Below are 15,628 nucleotides of genomic sequence, written 5' to 3'. Positions count from 1 at the left end.
CTGCCAGAACTTGTAGAAGGCAGGAGAAGTCACCAAGCTCAAAAGACCCTTCTAACTTCAATTCTGAGTTTATTCCTAATTAAGAGTAATCTGTTCCTCTTAGATTTTCGTAACTCTTTTCCTCTGTGTTGCTGTGCTGATGTGATACTGGACTTGTATGAAAATTCCTTTTTAACTGGCCTTTTATTTATGGCTTCCCCAGAACCTCGCCTCCTGGAATCCTTCAAATCCCGAATGTCTGTTGCTTGTGGTGAAGGAACTCGTGCAGCAATATCACCAATTCCAGTGCAGCCGCCTCCGGGAGAGCTCCCGCCTCATGTTTGAGTACCAGACGTTACTGGAAGAGCCACAGTATGGAGAGAACATGGAGATTTATGCTGGGAAGAAAAACAACTGGGTAAGGTTTTTTTTTGAGGATGGGAAAATAAAAGGCACTTCATCTGTAATAAAATAATTCAGATGTTCATTTACCATTTCCTTAGATAAATATGGTTTGGGTTGCCTGCATACGTGCTCATAATTTAGAGCTTGAAGAGACTTGAATATTCATCTGATTCATTATGTTCCTCAAAACGATCACCTGGAGAAGTTGGTAAAATTTGGAGGCTTCTGTCCTCGGCCCCAGATGTTCATGAGTCACAGGGGAAGCCTCGGGGGCTGCATGTATAACCAGGTCCCTTGGAGGTGCTGACACAGGTCACACAGGCCACATATTTGAGACACTGCCAAGTGCCCCTTCCTTTTTGGTGTCGAACATCTCTCCCAGTCAGATAAGAGAGGTCAGTAACTCTGAAGGTAGCTAGGTTATATGGAGCCTTTTATAATCTCTTTTGGGAATTTCTCGACTTTGTAGGATCTTTTAAAGACACCAGTCGGGTCATAGCTCTCCTCTGCCCAGAACTTACATATAACTCTCTTTTTCTCATGTGATGAAGCCAAAGTCCCCCCAGTGACGTAGATAGGCCCTACTTGCTTCCCTTCGCCACTGCTCTACCCATCATGGCTTCTCTGTTTCATCTCTTACCTCTTCTAGAAGTTTCCAAATCCGGCATTATAGCACACATGCTGGGCTGCAGATGCAGGGTGCTCCTACCCTAGGGTCCCTGTGTAGCTTTCCCTTGTTGGGCATCTTTTCCGTAGATATTTTCGTGGCTGGTGCCCTTTCTTTTTAGTTTTCACTCATATGTTATATTCTCTGTGGTGCCTGTGTTAATACCTCCCCCCCTCTTTTTAAAAAGTAGACTCCATGCTGAGCTCCCAGGGTGGGGCTGGAACTCATGACCTGAGATCAAGATCTGAGTTGAGATCAAAAATCAGTCACTTAACCGACTGAGCCACCTAGGCGTCCCAACACCCCCAATTTTCTTAAATAGCTTCTTTGAGGTACAATTTACATACCATAAATTCCCGGGTTTTAAGTGTCCAGTTCAGTGATTTTTTTTAACACATTTGCTAAGTTGAGCCACCACCACACAATCCATTTTGAGAATGATTCCATCACCCCGATGAGATTGCTCATGCTCATTTATGGTTAATTCTCTTCCTACTCTAACCCAAAAGAAAGTAGTTAGGAACTATTAAACTACTTTATCTCTGTGTAGATTTTTTTCTTACAGTGGTGTCATTTAATATGTGGTCTTCTGTGGCTGGCTTCTGTCACACCACAGCTTCTCCTGTGGTGTAGCGTGTGTTACACCACGTTTTGTTTATCCATTTACCTAACGAACGATGGACATTGGGGTTGTTTCTGCTTTTTGACGCTCATGAATAAAGCTGCTACAAATATTCATATGCAAGTCTTTGTAACAACCCCCCCCCCACTTTTAAAAAAGATTTTATTTATTTATTTGAAAGAGAGAGCAAGCAATGGGGTGTGGGGGTGAGAAGGTGCAGAGGAAGAGGGAGAGGCGGGGCTCAATCCCAGGATCCTGAGATCATGACCTGAGCTGAAAGGCAGTTGCTTAACCAACCGAGCTACCCAGGCACCCTGCTTAATACCCCTTTTTAAAATCGTGTCTCCCATACCTCTACCTTTACTCTGCTCTACTTTTTTTTTTGCATTTCTTTTTAACATACACATAATTAGCCTGTTGTATTAATATATAGTGCTGCATAAAGTAACCATTCCAGAATTCAGTGGCTTCAAACAACATTTATTATCATAGTTTTTGTTTGTCAGGAATCTGTATAGACCCTCTGCTTCAGGGTCCCTGATAAGCTGAACTCAAGGTATTGGCCAGGACTGTGTCACCTCGAGGCTCATCTGGAGGCAGGTCCATTTTAAGTTCATTCTTGTGGTTGTTGGTACCATTTAGTTCCCTGTGGGCCTTTGGATTGAGGGTCTTAGTTCAGCACTGGCTTTTGGCTGGGACTTCCCTCAGCGCCTTGCCTCTTCACAGACCCCCTCCATGGGGCGGCTTGCAAGATGGCAGCTGGCTTCCCCAGAGCAAGCAAGCGGGAGTGTGTGAGTAAGGCAGACATCATAGTCTTTATGACCTAATCTTGAAAGTGACGTCTCATCACATTTGCTGTGTTCTGTTTGTTAAGTCCAGTCCATATGCGGGGGAGGTGGGGGGACGTACACGAGAGGGTGAATACCAGGCGCCATCGGGAGCCACTTAGAAGCAGCCTACCTCCCTCATTTATTGTTTGTTGTTTGTCTTTCCCCACTGGAATGTAAAATTTCAGGAAGGCAGGGATCTCTGCTCTGTTCACTGTTGTATCGGAAACACCTAGAGCAGTACCTGCCATGTTGTTCAGTTTCTATAAACATTATTGAATGAATGAATGAATAAACCTGATTTGAATGAATGAATGAATAACCTAGTTAATTTAATCATAGAGTAACTTTTAGGTTCCCTTCTCTGTCTTAACTCTTTCAGGTTTCACTTAGTCTTCCTTCTGTTAAGTTAAATATGCTTCCTCCCATTTTATTCTTCAGCCTTTTCTTAAAGGACATGTTTCCTAAGATCTTATATGTGATTAATGCCTTTGAATCAGTATGTCTAAAGTTGTTGTTACAAATCATCTTGTTTGTTCAGTTTAAGGTTTTTTAAAAAAATTATTTTGTTTATGTTACTGTGGCAAAAGACACGTAAAATTAAATTTACCACTTTCATTATTTCTGAGTATACAGTTCAATAGGGTCGAGTATCTTCACAGTGTTGTGCAATGTATCAGTAGAACTTTCCCATCTTGCAGATTTGAAACTCTGGACCCGTGAAGTACCAATTCCCCTTCCTTCTAGCCCTTGGCAACTACCTTTCTGCTTTCTGTTTGTGTCATTTTGAGTTTTTTAGATTCTTCCAATAAATGGGATCATGCAGCATTTGTCCTTTTGTGACTGGCTTATTTCATTTAGCATAATGCCTTTGAGATTCACGCAGGTTGTAGTATGTGACAAATTTCATTCCTTTTTAAGATTGTGTAGTATTCCATTGGAAGTCTATACACATATTGTTTATCTATTTACCCATTTGCGGACATACGAGTTGCTTCCGCCTCTTGGCTGTTGTGAACAATGCTGCACTGTGTAAGGGTGTGATAATATGTCTGCAAGATCCTGCTTTGCATTCTTTTGATGATATCCCCAAGAGTGGGATTGCTGGTTCATATCGCCAATGCTATTTTTAAGTTTTGAAAAACCTCTTTACTATTTTCCCAAATGGCCACACCATTTTCAGTTTCCACCACCAGTGCAGAGTTTAAGGCTTTCAACTATTGATGATTTTGCATCTTGAATCTGTTCCCATGGATAGTCAGGAAAACTTTGTTGAACTTAGTCTGTCCTCTTATCATAGCATTTTTCTTATTAAATAATCATCTTTGTTCTCCAAAAACAGATGTTAGGTTAATTTGGCATGACTTCTTGGTGAACCTGTGTTGTCTTTAGTGCTGATAGACTCATTTGAAAACGGGAATCACTGTCAGAACTAATTGGTCTTTAGTTTTTAGGATTTTCCTTCCCACCCGATTCACCCTTTGAATATTAAGGCTGAATTTAAATATATCCAGTTTTGTGGCACATTTTCTGATCTAAAAGTTTTTAAATTACAGTTGACCCTTGAACCACATGGTGGTGAGGGCACCATTTCACCCCCTTTACCCCCACCACGCAGTCAAAAATCCACGTATAACTTTGGATTTCTCCAGAGCTTAACTACTAATAGCTTACTGCTGACCGGATGCCTCTAACATGAAAGGTCATGAAAGGTCGATTATATACTGTTTTCTTACAGTAATGTAAAGAAAATGTTATTGAGAAAATCTTAAGGAAGAGAAAATACATTTATAGTCCTGTACTGTATTTATCAAAAAAAGAGAGAAAAATCCTTTTAAATGGATCCGCGCAGTTAAAGCCTGTGTTATTCAAGGGTCAACCTTATTTTCATTGGCTCAGCTAATACTTGACTCATAGTCCATCTAGATGTTGAAGTTTCAGTTCATTTAAGGCAGCTAGAGAGTTTAAATTTATCTTGTTTTGAAAACTTTGTATTTAATGTGAACTGATTCTTCATTCTTCACCTAAAAAGCCGACTACTGCTATACTTACCCCAGTTTATTTTGATTTGCTGTTGAGTAGTTTGTAAACTTTAGGGCAAATGGGTATGGATTCTGGGGAAGTAAAGAAACTGAGAATCCCATAACAAGGCAAGGTTAGAGGTTAAGCTTCCAGGAGAGCAGGCCTAGGAGGGCCTAGTAGAAGTGGGAGCTGAGACTACAGAAATGAAAAGATAGGCGTAGGAGTTCATCACTGGTCAAGGAACAGAGTGTAAAGGTGTCTTGAGAGATGAAATACATTCAAGTTTGGCAGACTGGTTCAAGAATGCATTAAAGGGCAATCTGCTAATGGAATCCAAAACTAGACCAAGAACCCGGGCAGTAAACAGAGGGCCCTGGCAGAAAGCAAGGAACTTGATTTTGAGTTTTGAGCCAAGAGTTTTTGAACCTGGGACGTATGAGTTTCCTTTTGCTGCTCTCTAAAAAACTGCCATGAACTTGGTGGCTTAAAACTACACAGATTTATTATTGTTACAGTTCTGGAGATCAGAAGTCTACAGTGGGTCTCCTTGGGCTAAAATCAAGGTGTTGGAAAGGCTGTGCTTCTGGAGACTCTAGGGGAGACTGTTTCAGGGTACTCAAGAAATTGGCAGATGTGCTCTCAGAGGTATCTTTGAGAAACTGGAGAAGCAGAAAGATCCTAGAAGACTGGGACGCCTGGGTGGCTCAGTTGGTTAAGCGGCTGCCTTCGGTTTCCTGGGATCGAGTCCCACATCAGGCTCCTTGCTCAGCAGGGAGCCTGCTTCTCCCTCTGCCTCTAGCCTGCCACTCTGTCTGCCTGTGCTTGCGCTCTAACAAATAAAAAAATCTTAAAAAAAAAAAAAAAGATCCTAGAAGACTGTAGAAAGTAAAAATGTTGTGGAGATTTTTAAAAAGAATTATACTCAGGTCTTTTATGTGGATGATTTGCATACTTTTTTTTTTTTTTAAGATTTTATTTATTTATTTGACAGGGAGAGAGAGAGAAAGAGAGAGAGAGAGCACACACAAGCAGGGGAAGTGGCTGGCAGAAGGAGAGGGAGAAGAAGGCTGCCTGATGGATGTGGGGCCCCATCAGGGACCCTGGGATCATGACCTGAGTTGAAGGCAGACAAGTAACCGTTTGAGCCACCCAGGCACTGCGTGATTTGCAAACATTTAAATAAGAATGCAGTAGTTGGAACCTCAGTTGGGTAACCAAGAAACAGTCATGGCAGTTTAATTTTACCCTTTGAAGGAAGGTAGATATCGTTGACTTAGATTATCTCATTTTTAATAAAGCATTCTGTCATTCTTCCTTAGGATTCTACTGACTGTAAGTTCCTCTCTTGGTTGTTTTGAATCTTTGGAAGAGCTACACCTAAAAGATTGCATGTAACTCTTATTAGCCATTAGGCGTCTTGTGGAATGTCACAGGGCTTTTCTTTTGACCCTGTTGTGTTTTTTTTTGTTTTGTTTTGTGGTTCACTGTTTTATTAGGACATTGAAAAACATGCTTTTCAAATTTTCTGTAACAGGGACTTTGAAAAGGTAGTTATTATGAAAGACTGCAGAATCTATTTAAAATTAATTTTATATTTTTATGCACTGGAATACTGTAGCAACCCCCCAGGATGCAGTTTGGTAGGGCTAAGCCAGTGCTTTACTAATGTCCATTTACAGAAAGTCTCCTCTACTAGTTTTGGGTAAAAAAGAATAAGCCTCCCCAAAAAGGGGTAGCCTAAAAAAGTTTTGGGTAAAAAGTATACCAGTCACAGCTTTTGCTCTTGAGGATGTCAAAAATCCAGTTGAGGGATGCCTGGGTGGCTCAGTGGGTTAAAAGGTTAAAGCCTCTGCCTTCCGCTCAGGTCATGATCTCAGGGTCCTGGGATTGAGCTCCACATTGGGCTCTCTGCTCAGCGGGGAACCTTTCCCTTCCTCTCTCTCTTCCTGTCTCTCTGCCTACTTGTGGTCTCTCTGACTGTCAAATAAATAAATAAAATCTTAAAAAAAAAAATCCGGTTGAGAAGACTCAATATGCATTTGTGAAAAAATGAAATAGCAGCGTTGGATAGATGGTCTGAAGTGGGAGTACAGCCTGTAGAAGAATGTAGTAGACCCAGTCACCAAGGAATGAAGTGACTATGGAAAGCTGTCCCCAATGAACTAGACCTGGTGGAGGCCATAAGGGAAGGGGACACAGCATGTTGGTGGAGGAGGGCAGTAGGCAGTGGCTGGAGAATAACTTAGGGGCGTGACGTGCACGGGGAGCAAGAATCGTAAACACACATATACGACTGGCTTACTTATCAGTAAATCACATTTCTTCTCTCTCTTTCTAAATATTTTATTTATTTATTTAGAGAGTGTACACATGCGCATGTCGGGAAGGGGGGTAGGGGGAAAGGGGGAGAGAAAATCCTCAGGCAGACTACCTGCTGAGCGCGGAGGCCGATGTTTGGCTCAAAACCCTGAGATCGTGGTCTGAGTCGAAATCAAGAGCTGGACGCTCAGCTGGCTGAACCACTCTGGTGCCCACATCTGTTATCTCTTATTGGAATATTGAAGCCTGAAGACTTTTTGTATGAAATAAATGGATATTTATGAATTAAAACATTAATATGCTCTCCAAATAAAACACGGTGAGATCAGTATGTTCTTCCTGGGCTAAGTGTAAATCCTTTTATTTTGGACCCGACTAGCCCATCTGATAAATACTCTTGGTGATGGTTCTAAGACTGTGCGCAATTATTTAATACCTTTGGATTACAAAATGCGGTATTCTTTTGAGAGGGTGATGACTGCTTGTCATCAATGAAAATTTCTTTCTGCCACATATATTTACGTTCTTCACTTTCCTCTTCTGTTCTAAAAGTGTGAGGCTCTTAAAAACCTGAGATGCCTCTTCCGTGTTACTCTCACCTGGCAAAAGGAAAATTTTAACAGCCATGGAAAAGAGGGAGAGGGCTCTGATCTCCCGTGAGCCTTCTGACAAGCCTGCTAACTTGAAATTCAGCGTTCCCTCCATACCACCTCAAAGACACTCTTTTCCCCCCAAAACTTCCATCTAGAAGGTTTCAGCCAGTGCCCACTTGAAGGTACCATTTTTAAGAAAACCAGCAAACACACTTTGTTCTTAGCCTGTATCTTTTTATGAAGTCATTTGTCTTATTGGCTTGCCCATCTCCTGGAATGAGTAGATGTTAGTTTTGAACATTGTATTGCTTATCTCTGGTGGTTTTAGAATTTTTAGTAAGCATTGTTCTTTTTAATCCGGAGAAAACAGATGATACGTTGAAATTGTAAGCTTTTATGTCCAGAATGAATAATTCTCGTGTGCCTGCATGGTCAGGGTTATTTTTAAGGTATATTTATTTATTTAGAAATAACTATAGATTCGTAAGAGGTTTTAAAATAGTACAGAGGTCTTGTATACCCTTCACCCAGTTTCCTCCAGTGGTTGCATTTTACATATTGATGGTACAGTATGGAAACTAAGAAATTGACCTTGGCACAATGTATGTGTATGCCATTTACCACATGCATCATTTCCTGTAACTACCACTGCAGGCGAAACATAGAATTATTCCATCACCACAAAATTACCTGCTGCCTTTTTGAGCAGAGTTAGTTTTAAGATTAGAATGTTAATTTTGATGAATGCCACGATATAAGCTACAGGTGTTGAAATCATATATACTGTGTCGATACACCCTATCAAAATAAGGGTGCATTACCAGTTTTGTCAATGGGTAAAGTCTAAGGTCTCATTTTATATTACATATATCAACTACCTTGCCAGCATTTCCTGCATGGGTCTGTTGTATCTAAAGAACCAGTGTTTGTAAATTGTAGGAAAGCACAGTAAAGAAATTTGTGATTTTTTTTTCCCCCTTTGGCTTTTAATTCCCAGAACTCAAAGTTAGTTTATCATACCTAATACTTTGATCAGAGACATTTTTCTTTCCTGCTATGAAGTCAGTGTTTTGAGATGTTCCACAACCACATGTTTTCACATTTTTTACATATTAAAGAATACCAGAGGGTGATCTATGAGGGTTTTGGCAACATATTTTTTCCTTTTGTGGGTATTTTCTTAATAATGACATATACTTATATAATGGAGAATGTGAAGAAGTTATCTTTTTTTGTTGTTGTTGTTATTGTAGTTGACCCCAAATTCCAGCAAGATTTTAGGAATCTATGACTTATAAATTAAGCTCTGGCAGCATTTAAGAATATTGTGCAGAAAAGAAAGGAGCCATTCCATGAGGAGCTCCTCATTTGACTTAATGACCCAGGCTTCTGTCATCTCATCCTGCTGTGGTTTCCATTTGAGGGGAAGGTATATGAGGTTGGTTAAAAAAATAAACTGAGGCATATTAAAATTTTTAAGAATTGGAGCATATTCTACTGACCAAAGCTAGGGGGCAGGGTTTTTGTAGCAAAGACACAGAAGCAAAGCAGGGGATTTATTTGACTGGCTGTAGCCTAAGGGGTTGCATTACTTGGGAAAGCCCAGTTGACTGTTTGTGACTGATTGTTCTTCTTAATTTGGAGGCATTTATAGGAAATTATTGGCTTAGATTTCAGTTTGCTTAAGTCAGCTACCACGGCATGAGAGCTCCCTCCGTCTGGTGGCCTCCTTGGCTGATTACTTCTCTAGCATGTGTTAGAGTGTAAAGTCCTGCAGAGCAGAGGCCTGTATCCATAGGAAATATATTGGAGAGAGAGTGTTCTGGAAAACGGGAGCTTCAGATTCTAATTCTATCATTAGTTTTGTGTGTGTGTGTAACTAGGTTCTTTCCCTGTGTCACTTTCCTGGAGGTAACTCTTGACACAAAGATAAATGAGATCCTGTGTGTGGGAAGCAAACAGAATTAAGCAAACATGGAGTTATGTAATACAAAGTATTATTATTATCATTAGCCTTGTCTTGTAAATAGTTGAAGTGAATTATGGTAGGTAGGGGCTCCATAAATTCTAGGTCAGTGGTTGTTCCTGGATTATCTCTGAAAGTGCTGTTAATCGGAAAGTCCCTTATGTGAATTGGTAGAGGTTGGTGTCACTAAGATGCAGATAAGGAATGGAAAGCAAGGTGAAAGAAAAAGTTCCTATTTAAGAGGGAGAAAGTGGTGCTTATCTTTCCAGGACCAGTTCTGATGGAGTTCGGAGCCCGGGAGAGCAGACTGTAGGTTATCACGAATGTAAGTGGAGAAAACAAAAAGTAAAGACAGTAGGTGTAGACGTTTTTGGAGAAAGGAGGAAAAGTCATATTGTCTGGAAGGGGCAGTGGGGTCCCATGATCAGCCCCTACTAACCAGATGACATGTATCCGATGCCTTCCTGTGAGGAGTGTGCCAGGTCCATGGTATTTGGTGGCTCAAGTAGGTCTTCAGGCATTTGTGACCGTGAGCATCTAACTGAATGTGGGGATTAGTATTGATGGAGCAATGTCTAAAGCTGTGCCGCCCAGCGTAAGAGCCACTACCATACTTGCAAGGTTACTCCGAATTGACATCTACGCAAACGTAAAATACATACCAGAATTCCAAGAAGTCATACAAAAATGATCTCCTTACCAACTGTTATATTGTTTACACGTGGAGATGAGAATATTTTGGATATATTGGGATATAGTATTAAAAGTGATTTCACTTGTTTGTCTTACCTTTTTAAATGTGGCTATAAGAAAATATTAAACATCCTAAAGTATTCATGGATGTGCACACCACATTTGTGTGTTGTACCATCTTTCTCTTGGAGAGCACTGGTCCAGAAAGGTGGGAGAGGAGGGCCAGAGTGCTAAGAGAGGGATCAGAATATCTGGGGGACCCGGAAACATGGGGCTTTTTCCCGTCCCGCCACGAGGATGGAGTAGGTGTTCTGGCGATGCCTGTCAGCCTTCTGTGTGTAGCAGGACATCCCAGGGGCTTCTCTCATAATTCCTGTTGAGCTGACGAAGCTTGGGAGTTATGGCCTAAAGGCATTTGACTTGTAGACTGGGGTAAACTTGCACTTGCTCCTTTGAAAAGGGTGTAGTGTGGTAGTCAGCTGTGTTACACACGCTTCTAGAACTGACAGATTTGTTTTTGTTGTTAACCACATGGAACTATTAGGAGTTGAACATGATTTAAAATAAATGAACCCATGACAGGGGCTCACAGTTTTGTTGTGTTCGCAGTGGATTTGTTACACCGAATCTTGACCTGTACGCCAGTTGGCGTACTTAGGATCTTGCTAGTGATAGTTTGTATCTCAGATTTTGACTTCATTCTTAAGTAGTAGTATGTGTGTGTACCCAATTTAGAGACCTTAAAGGTGAATATGATAGCTTTTCCAGTGTTATTGACATGTAAAAGGAATTTTGTTATTTTTTTAAATAATAGTACCAGTAGGAAATTCAGCCTTCTTTAAGCAGCAGGGTGCATCGAGCGGAAAAGACCGGTTCTATGGAGGCATGTGAAACACAAAGGAAATCCTTTCCATTTCCTTTGCCTGTACCTTATGGAGCATCGTCTGAAGAAGGACTGGAATCATGCCTCGTGCCACCTCCCCCCATACCCCCGCCCTGCCCCACCCCTGCTTCTGTTTGGGAGGCCACGTGTTTGTTCTGAAACCTTGGGTGCCCTGCTGCATTTCCTCCTTGGCCATGTAGATATAGGGAGCACCCTTTACATAGATTTCTCAGCGTTGAAAGGGATATACAAGGGTTTTTAAAGGACCAGATGCTTTCTTTCCATATAGTAAGAGGAAAAAGGTGAAGGATCCTGTATAAGAAGTGTGCTATCAGGAAAACTTCAGACTATTTTATGGCTTTGGGAGTGTGTACATATAACTTAACCCCCCCTGCTTCCTAAAAATGTTTCCTAGTTTTTCAATTATTTTCAGTGAATTTATGGTGCTGCTAGCTCTCTTACTATAATGAAGCATGGGAGTAGTGTTGACTAGGTCAGAAGGCACAAGCAAGACACAGTTCTTGCCTGGGAATGTGGAGTTAGCACAGAGAAAGTGAGGCTGGTTTCCTTATGAGTAACCGGTGGGTCACATGTAAGTTTTTTCTCATGTTATCTAGTCAGAAGAATCAAGAGAGTGGAAGGTACAGAGAAAGGAAGACGAAGCAGAAAGCGAGCAGAGATAAGACAAGGAGAAACTGCTGAGGGTATTCAAGTCTTTCGAACTGAGGCTGGGCTGTGTTTTTAGTCTTAGATTCCATGAGATACTGCATAGCGTTTTAAGAAATTATCTTTCTTTTGCTCAGGTGAGTTTGAAATGGAATTCTGTCATCTAAAATGCAGAGCCCTAACTCAGTCACTTCCAAAAGCGTGCTCTGAATATCCCTGTCAGAGTATCACATCATAGTATTTTGTTCGTCTACTCAGAGGAGACTTTAAGCTCCGTGAGGCCAGAGACTGTATTTTGTTTGTCTTATGATCTCCATCACCTAACCTGGCACCTGGCACAGTAGGTGTTCAGTAAATATATGTTGAATGAATGAAGGATTGAGTATGTGAATTATGAACATCTCAATGTGTACACATTTAATTTGAAGATTCCCTTTTTAAAAGGTTTTATTTATTTGTGAGAGAGTGGATGTGAGCAGGGAGAGGGTCAGAAAGAGAGAGGGAGAGAGAGAGAGAATCTGAAGCAGACTCCACCCTCCACACGGTCCCTGATTCAGGGCTCACCCTCATGACCTTGAAATCATGACCTGAGCTGAAATCAGGAGTAGGATGCTCAACCGATTGAGCCACCAAGGCGCCCCTGCAAATTCCTTTTTAAAAGTTTTTGAGTGGGAAATGTATTCATATTGTTGAAAAATCAAAATCTGTTAAAATATTGAAGTGAAAAGTCTCTCTCCCATCATTGTCTTGTGTCCACCCAAATCAGAGCCACCATCCTTCTCTTCCTCCACCCTAGATGAGCACCGGTATAGCTTTTTTCTAATGTACCTTTTCAGAGTTTCTATATGCACATAAAAGGAAATACAAATATATATATATATATATATTCCCCTCTTTCAATGCATATGGTAACGTATATTATATACCATGTTTGGCATCTTGCTTTTGACCTAACATAGCTTAAGGATTTTTTTTCCAAATATAGGGAGCTCTTTCATTCTTGTACCTGTCATTTTGCATCTGTTCAAGTAGGTCTTATTATCAAGTAAGATAAATAACTAGAAGAGGAATTGTTAGATCAAAGATTATGTGTGTTTATAATTTTAATCTCTAAAATGCCCTCCATAAAGTTCATATTAATAATTTATTAATCTAGCAGCAATATATAAAAGTGATTATTTCTCCACAGTGTTGTCAACAGTGTATTAACATACTTGTAGATTTCTGTCAAGTTCCACTTTGCATAATGGCCTGGTAGCTTCTGGACTAACCTTTCTACACATAACAACTCTAAGCTCTGGACAGAACATAATGACCTGTGCCTGAAGATGCCGGATGTGACTTAAAGCAGTTAGATACTATATAGAAATTGATACTTGGTAGAGAGGAAGGCGGAGCTTACAGGACAAAACCAAAACATCAAATATACATGAAAGTAGAGTCCTAGAAGGAGAGAAGAGGAGAAAAAGAGGCAGCAGGGAAATCTTTGATGAAATAATGCCTTGATATTTCCAAATATGGTGAAAGACATAAATTTACAGATTCGAGAATCTCAACAAACCTAACCAAGAAAAATGCAAGTCAGAATACTCAAAACCACACGTAAAGAGAAAATCTTAAGTGATCACAGAAAAATGACACTTTATCTGTAGGTGAGCAGTTATTTGAGTCAACACTGACTTGACATCAGAAACAGTAGAGGAGAGAGCACAGTGCAGTAATACCTTTAAAGTGCTGATTTCTGCCAGTCTGTTTGGTAAAAAAAAAAAAAAAAAGATATTCACTTTAGTTTTAATTTGTATTCCTTTTTTTATTAATGAAGTTAAGCATTTTTTCATGTTTAAGAGTTATTTGCATTTCTTTTCTATATATTCATTGCCTGTTTTTCTCTTGGGTTTTTTAAATCTTTTTTTCATTAAGGGTCGTTAGCTTTTTGTGATAGGGTTGCAGGTACATTTTCCTCTGTCAGTTGTCTTTTGACTTTGCTGATGGTAGTTTTTTCCCATCCACAAAATTTTTATACTCAGGCCATGAAATTTACCCATCATCCCCTTTATGGCTTCTGAATTTGGAGTCCTATTTGAAAGACATTCCCTGCTGCAAGGTTATAAAGGCATTCATCAGAGTTTTCTTCCTTATGGTTTCAATTTTGTACACTGAAACTCATAATCCACTTGGATTTTATCCTCATATATGCTCTGAAATGTGGATCTGACTTTATTCCTAGATGGCGATGCAGTTGTCTCACATCATCAATCATACACTAAATGTATTTGGCCCTATTTCTGGACTTACTATTCTGTTTATTGATTTAATACCAGTATTACTGTCCTGTATTTCTGTATCTTTATTATCTGGTGTAGCTAACCCCCTCTCATTGCTTTGCTTCTCTGAAGTTTTCCTGGCTGGTATTAATTGTTTATTTTTCCACATGGTCTTATGACTTGGCTTTCTGTGAGTTCCCACAAAGTAGAGAACCCCAAAGCCTAGATAGGTCCAATCTTCCTGAAATATCAGAGCACTTTGCTCTTTCTTGCATAGATTTTTCACAGGTTGTAACTTATAGGAGCACTATTTTGATTAATGGCTGACTTGCCCACTAGATGAGAAGCCCTAAGAGGGCAGGGGCTGTGTTTCTTTGACTCATTATATTTACAATGCCTTGCTTAGGGCCTGACAGACACATTTTAGGCTATTAATCCATACAAATGAAAAGGGTGAATGGATCTTAAGTCTTGAAGTTCACCTCTGATTCTTATTGCTCTCTCAATGGCTGTTGTCAAGTTCCTTGACTGTTCTAGGACTAAGTTTTCTCATTTCTGAAATAAGTTTAAGGGAATTATATACATTAAAAAGGGCTTTGGGATAATAAATAATGTAACATTAGAAAACATTTTGTAAAGGGTGAGATGTTGTGAAATCCTAGTTAGACTGACTTTGGCTTTCCTTTTCATATGTAATGGGTAATTACGCATTTGCCAAGGAATAGTCTGTAGACTTGGGCTGTTGGTTGTCAGAGTCCACTTGAAGAATCACCCTTATCTGACTGTCACCCTATTAAAGTTGTAGTTGTTTTTGAGTGTTTCTTCACTTGTAGCTATCCAAGTGGTAGAAGCAGTCAGTTTCAGATGACAGCTTGTTTGTTGAGAAGAAAGTGAAATTTCCCTTTACCGAGCAACCTGGGTCTGGAACCCATTCTGCACGAGCTGTCTACCTGTCAGTGCCGTCATGTGACACAGCTGCTGTTACCAGAAGAAAAGCTCAGACCTCATAAAATGCCAAAATTGCCAAAACTCAGAGTCTTGTTAGTTTAAGTTACTTGCCAATGTACTATAACTTGAAAAAAAAGGAAGGATGCACATATTTATTGCTAAGCTGGGGAAATTGCCATTAAGGCAGTTGGCAGAATGGCTGACATTTTAACAGTCATAGGTCAGATAATTTTCTGCATCTATCCAAGAGAAGATTTGACCAAGGACTGACAAAAAAAATCAAATTATTCTGTTCACTTGGCTGCATCTAAATGTCTCATTTTCAGCTTACAGGAAAGATTGCTATGGAAGCAATCTTTGACGTTACAACAGAGTGACCGTAAATTGCTTGAATAACTGTTGGAACTTCGAATATAAAAACACAGAAGAAGTCATCTGAGGTAGAACTCAGAATGGATTTTTCACTTATGTTTTGCTCCTTATGGAATTTATAGCTTAAGTTTTATATTAAGACATGTTTTATTTTTTTTTTTTTTTTTTTAAAGATTTTATTTATTTATTTGACAGAGATCACAAGTAGGCATAGAGGCACAGAGGCAGGCAGAGAGAGAGAGAAGGAAGCAGGCTCCCTGCCAAGCAGAGAGCCCGATGCGGGACTCGATCCCAGGACCCTGAGATCATGACCTGAGCCGAAGGCAGCGGCTTAACCCACTGAGCCACCCAGGCGCCCCTTAAGACATGTTTTAAATCAGCATTGACTTAGTTACCCAGAAG

The 15,628-nt window shown here is 40.2% G+C and overlaps 1 protein-coding gene across 3 annotated transcripts in view; it reads left to right on the top strand.

Annotated features, from left to right (window-relative positions):
* The window catches only part of BABAM2 (BRISC and BRCA1 A complex member 2), a 406,823-nt gene that overhangs the window by 125,239 nt on the left and 265,956 nt on the right, over positions 1–15,628 (top strand). For all 3 annotated transcript variants that reach the window (XM_059188740.1, XM_059188742.1, XM_059188739.1), the window contains one exon: positions 203–397. In XM_059188740.1, the coding sequence (XP_059044723.1) occupies positions 203–397 (195 nt within the window). The remainder of the gene's footprint in view (positions 1–202; positions 398–15,628) is intronic.

This window comes from Mustela lutreola, chromosome 9 (assembly GCF_030435805.1).
Source record: "Mustela lutreola isolate mMusLut2 chromosome 9, mMusLut2.pri, whole genome shotgun sequence".
NCBI classification, from domain to species: domain Eukaryota; kingdom Metazoa; phylum Chordata; class Mammalia; order Carnivora; family Mustelidae; genus Mustela; species Mustela lutreola.
Note: the sequence above shows the minus strand (reverse complement) of the source record. Positions and strands in the feature narration are given on the sequence as shown.